The 14,200-nt window shown below is 55.0% G+C and overlaps 1 protein-coding gene across 2 annotated transcripts in view; it reads left to right on the top strand.

Moving 5' to 3' along the window:
• MAN1C1 (mannosidase alpha class 1C member 1) overlaps window positions 1-14,200 on the top strand; it is a 151,310-nt gene that overhangs the window by 110,529 nt on the left and 26,581 nt on the right. For both annotated transcript variants that reach the window (XM_055574083.1, XM_055574084.1), the window contains exons 3-5: window positions 6,423-6,538; window positions 8,916-8,996; window positions 13,355-13,449. In XM_055574083.1, coding sequence (XP_055430058.1) covers window positions 6,423-6,538; window positions 8,916-8,996; window positions 13,355-13,449 — 292 coding nt within the window. The remainder of the gene's footprint in view (window positions 1-6,422; window positions 6,539-8,915; window positions 8,997-13,354; window positions 13,450-14,200) is intronic.

Genomic DNA, 14,200 nt, shown 5'->3' with positions numbered 1-14,200 from the left:
ACTGCAGTGTACAAAACAGAGCCTCCCCTCCAGCAGTTTACGCTCCGTTGGGGAAGACAGTAAACAGGGAAGCAGACAGGTGTGTAACGTTGCCAGGGATTAAGGTGCTGAAGATAGAGAGAGGGAAGAGCTATCACAAGTGCCAAGGCCAAGGCTCTAGGGCTTGGAGGGCTCCGGGAGCAACAAACAGCTGGCATGAAGATAGGGAGGCCAAGCAGAGAGAGGAAGCCAGGGCAGGATCACAGCCCTCCAGGCAGGTGGGGAGCCCTGGGAGGGTTTTGAGCAGAGGAAAGGCATGACACGACTTGCATTTCTGTAGGTGGAAGGCCAGAGAAGGTGAGGAGTGGGTAGAGGCTGGACCTCGTATGAAGACAGAGCCACCAAAATCTGCTGCAGGACAAGATGTGGGGGTGAGAGATGAAGAGTCAAGGGCTTGGGGCCACAGCTCTTGGGAGGAGGGGGTTGGCATTCACCAAGGGGGGAAGACTGTGGGAGGGACAGGTTGGGAGGGAGGGGCAGGATTTGCCTTCAGACAAGTTGTAGGCGAGATGTCTCTAGATCTCCAAGTGGAAGTGTGAGTAAGGCGTTGTTGAATAGTGAGTCTGGGCTGGAGGTTGAGGTCCTGGGTGGATATTTAAATCTGGGAGTCATCGGCACCACGTGGATGGTATTTAAGCTGTGAGGCCAGATTGAGTCACTAAAAAGAGGAAGGAGAACAGACGAGAGGCCCAAGGACAGAGCCCCAGGCTTTCAAGGCCTGGCGATGAGGAAGAACCAGCAAAGAAGCTGGAAAGAAGCAACCACAGAGTGAGAAGGAGAAGCAAGAGGAAGAGGGGCGTCCTGAAGGCCAAGACCCAGCCCAGAGCCAGAGCAAGGCCAGGGACTCCTTGCAGGAGGTGGGCCAGCCGGATCTCCTCCCTCCTGTCTGCCCACTCCACTGGCAGCTGTCTCTTGAGCCTGGAGGCGACCCTGCTGCAGGCTGAGCCCCTGCTGCTACAGAGGACAGGGCAGTAAATTGACAGCTCCGTTATGCTGGAGAGAGGGGACCACTTGTGGAGATGAGAGTGCACAAGCCTCGAGGGTGGGCCCCGAGGGGCTGGTGAGGACGTCTCAGGGAGGGTGAGACTTCATGCAGATTGTGGGGGGAGGATCAAGGTGGCTTCCTGGCCAAGGAGGCCCTGGGTGGGCTCTAAAAATCCTGCAGGAGAAGGGGGGATAGGCAAGGCAATTCTTAGCAGAGTTTGCAGAAGTATCACAGAAGTCAGGGCAGGTGCTGAGGCTGCAGGGAATGGTGGGTGGCATTGGGGTTGGGGGCTCTGGCCTTTGGGGTAGCAGGGAAGGGGTGTGAGAGAAGCCCTGGGAGCGTTTGGCCTCAAAGAACTCACAGTCTATTTAGAGCCTCACAGTACAGGGTGGGAATGAAGGTCACCCGAGTGAGAGGTCTGGGAAAGTTCTATGGAAGCTCTCTGGGCAGGAAGAGGTTGGCTGGGTGCAATCAGAGAAGGCTGCCAGTGGGAGGTGACCTTGAAGAAGGTGAAGGCTTTAATACATAAATGCCCAGATGCACAGAGAAGCTCTCTTGTCAGAGGAGACCACACATGCAAATGTAGGGAGGGCAGAGCACGCAGCCTGTGTCCAGGAAGCAGAGCTGGATGGGAGATGATATTAGCCAGATCCTCTGGACTGAGACCCAAAAGGCCTCACCCCCTGTCCCTGGTTGTTGCATGGGTACTGCAAAGCCTTTGCAGGTTCCTGAGCTGGGGAGGGGCACAGTGGATCTGGTTTTAGGAAGACAGGTAAGGTGACAATGTACAGGGTGAATCAGAGAGGCCTGGGAGGCAGGTAGACCTTTTCGGAGGCAAGTGTGCAGCCAAGTCCGGAGAAGGCAATGGCACCCCACGCCAGTACTCTTGCCTGGAAAATCCCATGGACGGAGGAGCCTGGTAGGCTGCAATCCATGGGGTCACTAAGAGTCAGACCCAACTGAGCAACTTCACTTTCACCTTTCACTTTCATGCATTGGAGAAGGAAATGGCACCCCACGCCAGTACTCTTGCCTGGAAAATCCCATGGACGGAGGAGCCTGGTAGGCTGCAGTCCATGGGGTCGCTAAGAATCGGACACAACTGAGTAACTTCACTTTCACTTTTTACTTTCATACATTGGAGAAGGCAGTGGCACCCCACTCCAGTACTCTTGCCTAGAAAATCCCATGGATGGAGGAGCCTGGTAGGCTGCAGTCTATGAGGTTGCTAAGAGTCGGACACGACTGAGAGACTTCACTTTCACTTTTCACTTGCATGCATTGGAGAAGGAAATGGCAACCCACTCCAGTGTTCTTGCCTGGAGAATCCCAGGGATGTGGGGCCTGGTGAGCTGCCGTCTATGGGGTCACACAGAGTCAGACACAACTGAAGCGACTTAGCAGCAGCAGCACAGACAAGTCAGGGGTGGGAAGCAGCAGACACAGGTGGGACCCGTGTGACGCTTTTCCTTTAAGTTGAGGTCAAGACTTTTACAAGCTGTGTCTAGTGCCCCATGGGGTGGTGAGAGACCAGTAAATGCAGGAGTATCACAAGGCCTCAGTGACCCTAGAAGACTTTGTGGAGGGGCTGCCCAGGGCCAGCTGGGGACAGAGAGGGTCACACTTCTGCTTGTAGGGTCAAGCTCACATGTACCCATCATCGTGCCAGCTCCTTTTCATCCACCGCCCCACTTAACCCTCCCAGCAGCCTTATCAGGTTGGTCCTACTGTATTCATCTTGCAGATGAGAAAAATGAGGCTCAGCGAGGTACAATGACTTGCCCTGTCACACAGCTAGTACCTAATGGAGCCAGAATGTAAACCCATGCCTCCCTGGGCCAGGTCAGAATTTCAAGGTGAGCTAAGGGACCCCAGAAATAAGAGCAGTAAACTGATTTGTCAAGCGCTTACTCCAGGCCAGACATGTACATGTGCATTTAGGCTGGGCATTATATGATACCCTTGTCCCAGCTCAGGAACCTTCAGTAGCTCCCCAGTACCCCGGCCCAGTGGCCTTTACCTCATTTTACAGATGAGAACTTTGGCACTTAGAGGGGATATGTTGCTGACCCAACCTGGGATTTGAACCCAGAGCTGTGGTTTGTTTCTTTGTTTTTTAACAGACCCCACTGCCTCTATTCCTGGAGCAGGAAATGGCAACCCACTCCAGTATTCTTGCCTGGAGAATCCCATGGATAGGGTGAGCCTGGCAGGCTACATACAGTCCATGGGGTCACAAGAGTCAGACACAACTTAGTGACTGAACCACCACCACCGCCTCCTGCCCCGGCAGAAAGAGGAGCCAGCGGTGTCCTTTGTGAACAAGAGTTCAGAGCTGGAGCTGGGGGCGTGGGCTGCTGCGGCCCAGGGAAGCCGCCGAGCCAGCTGCCTGACTCTCTGCACCCCTCTGGTTCTTTCCCGACAGTCTGTGGGCCTGTTGACTGAATGGACGGATCTCTTTTTCCATGGGGGAGCTACCCTAGACGGGCCACAGGTGCAGATACAGAGAAGGTATCACGCCTTCTGTCCTGCCTGGCGGCCGGGCCACCAGGTAACCTCTGGCCTGAAACGAAAAGCTTTCCAATAAGTGACTTCCTGGCCTGCGGCCCAGCAGGGTGGTGGCTGGGGGCGGGGTGAGAGGAAGCTGAGAGCCAGGGCAGAACCCTGCCAACAGATCTCTTAGTGAGCGGCCTCGGGAGTGTTTGGGAGGACAGCTGATCACGAGGCTCCCTGGCTGCCCTCCTGGCCCAGCCGAGGTCCCGAGGCCTCTGGGCTCAGGGTCAGCCCAGGAGATGGAGGGCCCACGGGGTGAAAACACCCAGCAGCTTGGGGACAGGATCCAGAAATCAGATACTCTGGGCCGCCTCGCCCTTGGCCCTGAAGAACACGCAGCTTGGGCTTCTCTTCTCCTCACTGATCGGAGCAGCGTCCTGGCCCCGCCAGGAAGGGGGCTCAGCTAGCAGGTCCGAAATTGTTTCCCAGCGAACCGAGACACCCTCATACGGAAAACACATTACATGTGGCCCAGCCTGGGGCTCCTCTCCTCCCTTGGCCTGAACTTGAAGGGGATCTCTCTGGGTCCTCGTCTATGAAATCTAGGGGTGAGACAAGGCGGGGATCTCAAGAATTCCTCCAGGCCCTTAAGAACTCAGGTTTGAGGCCCTGTGGTGAAGGGAAGGCATCAGAGCCTGGAGCGTGGATGCCAGGCCAGCACCCTTGGGTCTGGGCATGTCTCGTCCGTGTGTGCCCCATCTGTGTCCCAAGGCCTGAACACCTCAGGAGGGTCCAGAGTTCCCATGAACTGAGGTCGGCCTTGGACACCTGCCTGGAAGCAGCCGGGATAAACCAGGAAAAGATCGACTTTGTTTGGCTTTGAGTATGTTTTCCTATTAATGCTTAAGTGTGGGAGGGGTTGATATTCTGGAAATTCAGTTCAACCCAAATGGCAGAGCCATCCCAGGACACACGTCTCTGGACTGGGAAGTGAGTCGTTTACCCCACCCCCTCCCCCCACCCCCCGCCAGCCCTCCCACCCTCTACTTTTCCTTGCCAAACCCTTCCTCCTGGAAATGGCTCTTTAACCTTCAGACTTAACTTTCAGCCAACTTCTCCTGGGTCTACCTCCCATCCTTTTCCAGGGCATGCCTTTTATCTGACCTTGCCCAGCCTAGAGAGGTGGTTAAGTGTTTGAGTTTCATAGGCATTACTCTGCAAAGTCAACACAAGTGAGCAGTGAGGGAAGCACTAATTAAGGAGATCAGACACTAGCTCTGAATGCAGGAGGGCCTGCAGAGCTGTGCTTCAAACTCAAGTGGGGCTCCGCACCCGTTGGCCAGCTCTGGCAGCCTCTGGGGGAAGGAGTACTCTGCAAGGAGTACACTGAAGGAACAATACTCCTCTTAAGTTACCCCCTAGTCCCTGGGGGATATTACTGCTGCCTGTGATGGCTGTAGTACAGAGTTGATGGGAGCCTGCCGTCTCTTCCAGGAAGCCCTCCAGGTGGCACCCTGCCATCTCTTCCAGGAAGCCCTCCAGGTGGCACCTTGCCGTCTCTTCCAGGAAGCCCTCGAGGTGGCACCAAGCACATCTCTTTCTCCCTCCTTTCCTCCTTCACCATGCTCTACAAGCCACACTCTGTTGTCCCACATGGGGAGGTCTTCCTCGTTGCTTTTCTGTCCGGCTTGTGAGGGGGAAACGGTACAGTGTTCTCTGCCTTTACTCCCAAGACGGGAGTCTGAAGCCCAGGGGTGGCCGTGGACTCTTTAGTCTGTGTATGTGTTTGGTTTCTTTGCTCAAACTGTCTTTCCTTTTTTTTTTTTTTAGGCAGAAATAAATTTCTGGTTATAAAAATAATCCATGAGCTAGAAGCAATCAAAAAGCACCTGTAATCCTCACCCTCAGAGATAACCACTGAATCACTTCCTGCCAGACTTAATTCTGTACCAGCTTGTCCATACTGGCAAACAGTAAAGAAATTATACTCTGCTTTTTTGGGGGGTTTTTTTTGCAATTTAATTTTTTTAGCTGATCAGATCCTATGGATATCTCCCCAACTAATAGTCTTTCTCACTCGTGTGAATGTGTGCATAAGCCCTAGTTTGTACATAAGCCACAATCTGTATAACTGATCCCCTATTATTGGACTTGGAGCTTTTTCCCCCCAACTTTTACCCGTTATATTTGGGGCTTTCCTAGTGGCTCAGATGATAAAGAATCTTCCTTCAAGGTCTGCCTACGAGACCTGGGTTCTATCCCTAGGTTGGGAAGATCCACTGAAGAAGGGAATGGCTACCCACTGCAGTATTCTTGCCTGGAGAATTCCATGGACAGGAACTTGGTGGGCTACAACAGGGTCACAAAGAGTCAGACACGATTGAGCAACTAACACTTTCACTTTTCACTTTTTCACCCATTACATGTTACTGCAATAAATACCTTCCGGGGTAAATATTTATGAACATCTTGTTTCTTAGCATAAAATAAAGAATGGAATTGAGTCAGAAGACTAGCAAATTTTTAAAGATTTTGTAGACCAAATGCCAGTTCGCCCACCCCTCCCCTCACCCTCCAGCATCACAGAAAAGTGGTAGGTACCGCTTGGTGCTGATAGTTGGCTTGCTGGTGGACATAAAAGTGAACCAAGGTCTGGGAAGCGGCTCAGCCCTTGATCTTGTCTCCCCGACCCACCACCCCCTCTTTGCTGCCCTGAGGAGGAAGCAAAGGGAGGACTGTGGATCCCAGATGTGCCTTTAAAGGCTGGTGACCCTGGAGTCTCCCTGAGTTGTGCCTGGGAGCCTGCCCAGGTATTTAGAGGAGGCCTGGCGAATGGTGGCTTATGGTTGGGGTGGAAAGGATGAGAATGACCCTGGGTCACGCCCTGCATCCTCTGTGCCTGCAGGAGGCCTCAGCGGGGCCACGGTCATCGACTCCCTCGACACCCTCTACCTCATGGAGCTGAAGGAGGAGTTCCAGGAGGCCAAGGCCTGGGTCGAAGAGAGCTTCCACCTGAACGTGGTGAGTCCAAGACCTCCTGGGGTACTAGGGCTGGAAGGGGCCTGAGAGGTCAGCCGCCCGCTCGCCTCCCATCTCTGAGACCCAGGCTGCCCAGCAGGGCATTCTCAGAGCCAGAGCTCCCAACACTCTGTGCCAAGTGCCCTCCCCTGTGACCAGCCTTAAGGTGGGGGATGTCCCACAGCCCATGAGTATCTACCAGCCTGAACTTCAGGCACATTGCTCCCACCCAAGAAGCTCCTTCTGGGGACTAAGTCTGTCAGACAAAACAGCTGCAACAGGGGAAGCGACTCTAGGAAGGGAGAAGTGGCTACCCGCTTGGAGCTGCCCTGAGCCGGAGCACCCATCTATGTGCCCCTGCGCTGCCCTCTTGAGACAGGTGAGGGGGCACAGAGGCCATGTGGTGTGAGGCCCATGGCCAGGTCTGGGACCCTCTTGGTCTCCAGCCTTTGCAGGCAACCCTGCTCAGGACCTCAAGGACCAGACCCTTGGGGAGGGAATGCTCATGCGTGTGGATGGTACAAAAGCCTTAAATGCCAGATGCCTGCCTCTCCCAGTGATTTCCCAGCCTGGGCTAAAGTGACAGATCCATCCTGGCAGTCTCAGCTCCCCTCAGGGAGAGGCCGTTTAGGTGGTCTGGGGAGCAGGACATGGAGACAGACGGTGGGGTCATGTCAAAGCCCACCGTCAGGCTCCAGCCGGGGCTCCATGAGTGACAGGTCCTGCTGTGAACAAGATAGCTCCTGTAGCTCCTGGCAGAGTGGCTGCCTCTGCTCCTAGAGGGGCCCGTGTCACCACAGAGCAGGGCAGAGAGACAGGGTGGAAGAGGTCTGGGAGAGCGACGCTACAGGGGACGGCTCGGCCTGCAGGCTGGGAAAAAGTCATGCGACCTTCCTGGACCTGAGTTTCCCACCCAAAAGACGGGGCGATGCTGGTGCCTAATTCACAGGCTTGTAAGGATGGATGACCATGGAGGGTTGTAAAAAGCATTTGATAACACACTGTAAAGTCCACTGCGGATAAAGTGATGCCATCATCCCTGTGATGATTTCGAAGCTTGTGACTTTTGCCCAGTCTGTGTGAGGTGAAGACATGCAGAATCCTGCCATTTCCTATGGGAGCAGAGGCGGGAGAAGGCTGGAGTGGCTCCATAGCCCATCTGGCCCCTTAGCAGATGGTGGGAAGAGAGTGGGCCTCAGGCGGCTGCCCGAGGGGCCGGGTGGTGGCAGGGCTGGGGAGCCTAGGGACATTCAGGCAGCCCGGGAACAGTTAGGGAGTGTCCCTGGAAGAAAGCCAGGTGGGGGCTCTTCACCTCTCTGAGTCTGGGCTTTCTCATCTGAAAGGTGGGTGTGATGACTTCACCAAGGACTGGAAGGCAAAAGAGAGGACCAGCTTTGCAAGTGCTCTGTTAGTGGACAAGCTCTCCCAGATAAAAGGATGGCCGTCATTGTCATCAATAACCAAAGACTGCAGTGTGGGAAGCGTGGAAAGGGAACCCTCGGGAGCAGGGGGGGATGATAACAGGTACCTTTTTGGAGCCACACCCACCCCTAAGCAGGCACTGGGCAGGCCTCTCCCCTGCCCCAGTCAGCATCTGCTGTCCACCCACTCAGGAAGAGGAAACTCGGAGCGGGAAAGGCTGAGTATCTTGCCCAAAGTCCCAAAGCCAAGTGAGTGGCTCAGGTGGGATATTAAGCCAGATCTGGTCCTTAGCGTGATGCTCCAGTACCCCTGCTTCGCTGTCCGGGCTTCAGAAAGAAGACGCCAATGTTGAAGGCGAGTGTGGGTGTACCCTGAGGGCTGCGGAGCGGAGGCTAAGAAAGTGCTGATTGCCTGTCAGGATCTGCCTGGCAGCCCTCCTTTTGCCCCAGAACCTCCTCTGAGAACCTAATGCTTGCCCTGTCACCCCGAAGAAGGGCCACACCAGCCTCCTGCAAAGCCAAGGGGGCTCCGTCAGAGAGGGGAGGGGGCCAGACTGGGAGAGGATTTGCCGGTCCTCGGGCTAAGCTTCAGCCGGCAGCTCCCCCCGCGCATTCTCAAGCTCCTTGGAGAGCAGCCAGGCATAACTTTGCTCCGATGGCCTCTGGCAAGGGCCGGGGAAGGAAGCCAAGCCCAGTGTTTATTTGGAACTCTGTAAATGTGCGGTAGCTGCCGCCGGGCAGGTGCTGATCCCTCTCGCCTTTTGCTCTGAAAACCCCCACCGCAGGGAGCCTGACCCGCTGGGCAAGGGCTTGGAGCCTGGTCCAAGTGTGGCCAGGCCCGTGGGGCAGAGGCGGTGGGTGGCAGGTGTGACCTGTCTCAAGGGCCCAGCAGGCCCCAGGGAGCCCTGCAGGGATCTCATGAATGTCCCCTCTGCCCTCCCCATCTTTCTGCCCTGCAGAGCGGAGAAGCGTCCTTGTTTGAAGTGAACATCCGGTACATCGGAGGACTCCTCTCAGCCTTCTACCTGACGGGAGAGGAGGTGAGTTGGCCTCTTGAGGCCCCTGGGTCATCCTGGCTGAAGAGGGCTTGGGAGAACACCAACCCCACCCCCTCATTTTATGAAGAAACAGGGGTTCCAGGGGATCCACATCCCGTCTCCATAGGGCCACCTACAGATTCTTCCTCCTCTTCTGTCCAGCGCGTCCACTCTGCTGCTCAGAACTGGCTCCCACGGTTGGTGGTAAATCTTTAAGGGCAGCTGCTCTTGGGCCAGACACCAGCTCCAGGTCTCAAGGGGGTGACCCCCTAGGGAGGTGGGCAGCCACTGCTGGCCACTCAGCCCAGGCCAGCTGCGTTGGCTTCCAGAAGGAGAGCCTTGAAATGAGGCAAGAAGGTGGAGCCCTGGGCACGGAGTAGAAAAACCTGCCTGTCACCCTCACGGGGCACCTGCCTGTGGCTTTGAGCAAGTTCCTTCTCCCGCTCCTGGGCCTCCTGCCTTCCCCTCCATGGGGTGATCCCAAGCCCATGGAGTCAGAGAGCTCTTGTGAAATGGGACGAGAGGGAAAGGGTTCGAACCCAGGGCTGAAAGAATCCAGAGCCCATGTTCTCCGCACTGTAAGGAACCCTGAGATCACAGAGCGGGGACTTCATCCCTTGGGAGTGTCCGAGGATTGAGGGGCAAGCTGGCTGAGTCCCCAGCACATGGGTCACCCATCAGTCATGTCTCCATTACCCAGGGGGCTGCACCACTCTGCGCATCACTGCTGTGTCCACTTAGAGACAAACAATGGCCCTGCTCCCTGCCGGCGGGGAGCCTCTGCCGCCGCTGCCGGAGGAAGTCACTGGGTTGCCCCGGATGCCAAGGGTGTGGAGGCAGCAGTGAGCCCTCGATCTCTGGTCGCTCAGGGCCCCTCTCGCTCAAGCCTGATCTCCTCAGCAGAGATTCCTGCTTGTACCAATTTGTCCCCAAATGATGGATGTGAGAGTTGGACTATAAAGAAAGCTGAGTGCCAAAGAACTGATGCTTCTGAACTGTGGTGTTGGAGAAGACTCTTGAGAGTCCCTTGGACTGCAAGGAGATCCAACCAGTCCATCCTAAAGAAAATCAGTCCTGAATATTCACTGGAAGGACTGATACTGAAGCTGAAACTCCAATACTTTGGCCACCTGATGCGAAGAACTGACTCATTGGAAAAGACCCTGATGCTGGGCAAGATTGAAGGCAGGAGGAGAAGGGGACGACAGAGAATGAGATGGTTGGATGGCATCACCGGCTCAATGGACTTGAGTTTGAGTGAACTCCGGGAGTTGGTGATGGACAGGGAGTCCTGGCATGCTGCAGTCCATGGGGTCGCAAAGAGTCGGACATGACTGAGCAACTGAACTGAACTGAACCGATGGTCCATGGGAACCCTGCGAGCCACCCGAGGCCTGAATGTCATTTGAAAAACCCCAAGACAGGAAAATGACGTGGAGTCGAGGAAGGCACCAGGCTCTGCCCAGGCACTCCCCAGCCTCCTGTCAAGGATGGGGGAGGAGCTATACAGCTCAGGGCCCACCGGGGTGGGTGTAGGACCAATGATTTCTGGCGGGCAGAGCAGGCAGTGGGGTGTGGTGTGAGCGCCGTGGTCCAGGAGGCCCCAGGAGAGTCCGATCGGCGCAGAGCCCCTGAGCAGGCAGGCTCCCGGGTGGTCAGCACTGCCCCGTCCCCCCAGACACGCCTCCCTGACCCCTCCCTCCACGTGGCAGAGACCAGGCTGCCCTAGCAGGTATGCAGACCAAGAGCTAGAGAGGCATCTGGTGCAGGTCACACAGGCTCCTGTGGCCTCCTCCCGCGGCCTGGGTCCTAGCTCTTGCTCAGCCTGGCCCGGCATCACTGCTTGTCACCGGGACTTGGCCACACGAGGGTGAGGACGCCCTCCTCTCTCCTCCTCCGTCTTGCCCACAGTGGGTATCCATGGGGTGGGCTGTTCCCACGCGTGTTTGTGGAATGGATGGTGAAGGAGCCCCCACATCCCTTCCAGTGCTGAGGTCTTTCTTGCCACAGAGGGAACCCGCAGGAGGTGGAGCCCCTGAAACTCCGCTCCCAGGAGAAAGACAAGTACAGCCACGGCCGCACCGAGTGACATTCGGAGCGCACTTTACAGCTTGTATAGCACATTCACTTACGTTCATCCTCTCATCTGATTTCCAGAGGACTCTCTGAAGCAGCCAGGGCACGCATCACTGTTCTTTGTGCAGAGGAGGCTCAGAGACAGCACTTGGCTCACCCAAGGTCACGCAGCTGCCCAGACGGGAAATCTGAACCTGGGCTCTGACTCCCAGTCCAGAGCCCTTTCTGCTCTGTGGCACGTAATTTCTGCCAGTCTCTCTCACCCCTGTTTTGGAACTAGGAGGCCACTGCCCATTGTTTACCATGACTGTCTGAGGCCGACTCTCTCTGTGTTGGTCAGCGTGTGGCCTGGAAAAGAGCAACATAACATAGCTCCACAACCTCGGGCAAATTGCTTCTCTGAGACTCAGTTTTGTCTTCCCCAAGGCTGTTGCAAGGATTGAAGTTCACGTAGATAAGATGCATCATTTCCAAACGATAAGGAGGACAGGCTTTCTATTCCCCATGGTACTACTCCTATCTACACAGTCCCCCAGCATCCTGCCTGGGATGGTTGAGACTCTGCTGAACCAGTTGGCAGGAGGGCCTTCCAAAGGAGATGTGGTTTGCTGGGAGAGAGGAGCATTTCAGAGCAGTTAGCTTGGAGTCCTTGAGCAGAGGGCAGCCTGGAGCTCCAGCCTTGTGTGAGGTCCCTATGGTTCCTTTGTGCCTCTGTGCTCAGCCCCCCTGGGGGTCAAATGAAGATATCAGGACCTTCAAACAAGAGCCCCTTGTTACTGAACCAGTGGCTTCTGGGGTGACTCGAGGCTTTGGAATCTGGTGTCTAGACAAACTCCCTTGGGATTCTGCTGTGCTGCCCCTGTCCGCACTTCGAGGACCCACTGTCTGGCACTGGACATTATCATCTCGCACCCATCACAGCCAGTCCCCAGGTGCAATTCATCCGTCTCCCTCCCTCCCTCCCACCCTCCTTCCTAAACAAGAACCACACCTGCTCCACAGAGCCCTCTAATCCACATCCCAGGTGGTGTCCACAAACTGCTTCTCCACTGTGGTCCCCAGACGGCTGTCTGAGAGGCTATAAATTGCATCTGTTAGAAGGAGAGGCCTCAGGAACACTCCGTCTTGCAGCAACACGCAGTGGGGTCCAGCGCACTGAGACCCCCTTGGAGCCCCAAAGGGAAAGGAGATGTTTGTTGTCTCACCAGGAGTGGTTGCCTGGGGACTTGCATCTCATCTTTTTAAAAAATAAATAACCTTTTTGTGGGTTTGCTTTTATTGTAAATAGCACAGAAAATAGAGATAAACCAAAAGAAGAAAATAAAAATCCTCCATGAGCCTAGTCCTTTGGGAAGACCATTTTTAATATTTCAGTGTTTTCCCAACCTCTCCTCATACGAAAGTTGAATTACACCATTGTGAAATATTGTCTCTTAATAGATCATAAACCCCCTTTTTTTTTACTATAAAATAACCATCTGCAACATCACTTCAGTGGTTGTACTTAAAAGCCATAATTTCACCATTTCCCTGTTACATGATATTTAGTGTATTTGCACTTTTTCTACTATTGTAAACAACACTGGAATAAATAGCCATAAAGTTAAGTTGTCGGAACTTCCTTGATGATTTATTTCCTCAGAGGGTCACAGGTGATTTTGCATTAATCAGAACAGTTTGAGCAGCCCAGAGCCTTGGGCGGGGCCCCTGACACCTGGGCTCCCTAGCCATCATGTCCCTGGGTTAGCCATTCACCTTTGCTGCTGTAAAACAGAACGGGTGGGCAGAATGTCAGTGGGAAAGGCCCTTCCGCTGGGTTTATGGTGTGGGGGAAGGCAGAGGTTTGCTGAGAAGTGCATGGAAGCCAAGTTGGGGAGCAAGGCCCGGAGCTCCCAGTCCAGTGCTCCTTACGTCCTGTCTGAAGGTGCTTCGCGTGTGCCCAGCCTGGGCAGCACTGGCATTGGTGGCCCGCTGCCCTGGTTGCTCCGTCTCCCGACAGTCACCCTAATCACGGCATAACCACTGAGCCTTCATCCTGGTCCTGACACCACAGGAGGTGCTTTACAACCGCTATCTGATTTTCCTGCTCCAGCAGCCCTCTGAGGAAGGTAGTACGGTCCTTAATTTATAAACGAGGAGGGGAATTGAGCCAGGAAGTCATGGAGTCAGGTTCACGTCCAGGCCTGTCTGACCCCAGAGCCTCATAAACCTCCCACTCTGGGTCCAGCAGCCTTGGCGGGCTCCTCTGCCAGGATTCGCAGTGCCCTTTGACTCTTCCTTTACAGGTGTTCCGGATAAAGGCCGTCAAGCTGGGAGAGAAACTCCTGCCAGCCTTCGACACCCCCACGGGAATCCCAAAAGGCGTGGTGAACTTCAAAAGGTAGGATGCCTTCTCGTTTCCCCTTTGTGGCTTTGGCTGCATCTGCATGGAAACTGAGGCACAGGGTGGCGGGTGGGGGGCGGGGTGGGGTGATTCTGGTGTGGGAATCACAGGGAGTGGGTGGCATAGTGAAAGCCAGCCTTAGCCAAGGGCTCAGCTGATCTTCCTGGTGTGGAGAGCAGGGTCGCCGAGCCTCTGGGATCCTCCTGTAATGCTGCCATGACTCACAGCCCCACAGCTGTGCCCCAACCACCCCCCTCCTCAGCTGAGATGCCTGGCCAGGAGGGTCATCACACCTCCCACCACAGGCAGGAACCCGCAGCCGCTGGGAAGTCAGGACCATGGACAGAGGGACCTTGGTTTGCTGACCCTCACCCTCAACCCCTTTCAGAGTTAAGTCTCAGGAACCCCAAGGGGCTTCTTGAAACATCGACCCCATGGAGGCTCAGACTCCAAGGAGGAAAGACCCTGGCTGAGGTCACATAAGCCAGTAAAGGGCCACCTAGGATATGAGCCCAGGACTTCCAACTCCATTTTCAATAATATTTATTGTGAGTCCCCCCCATAAAAACAAATTCTTCTCACAAAAAAAAAAAAATGTGGATTATACCAGAAGTGTTGGATAAGACCCAAAATATCACACGTGACTCCACTAAGCAAGAAACCACTGGTATGCTTTGTTTTACTGGCCATTGATTTTCACTGGCTGCTTCCATCATTTTCCCTCCCGATGGGTTGCGTAATTCAGTGT

Source organism: Bubalus kerabau, chromosome 3, assembly GCF_029407905.1.
Source record: "Bubalus kerabau isolate K-KA32 ecotype Philippines breed swamp buffalo chromosome 3, PCC_UOA_SB_1v2, whole genome shotgun sequence".
NCBI lineage: Eukaryota > Metazoa > Chordata > Mammalia > Artiodactyla > Bovidae > Bubalus > Bubalus kerabau.
This window is presented reverse-complemented; position numbering and strand designations above follow the sequence as displayed.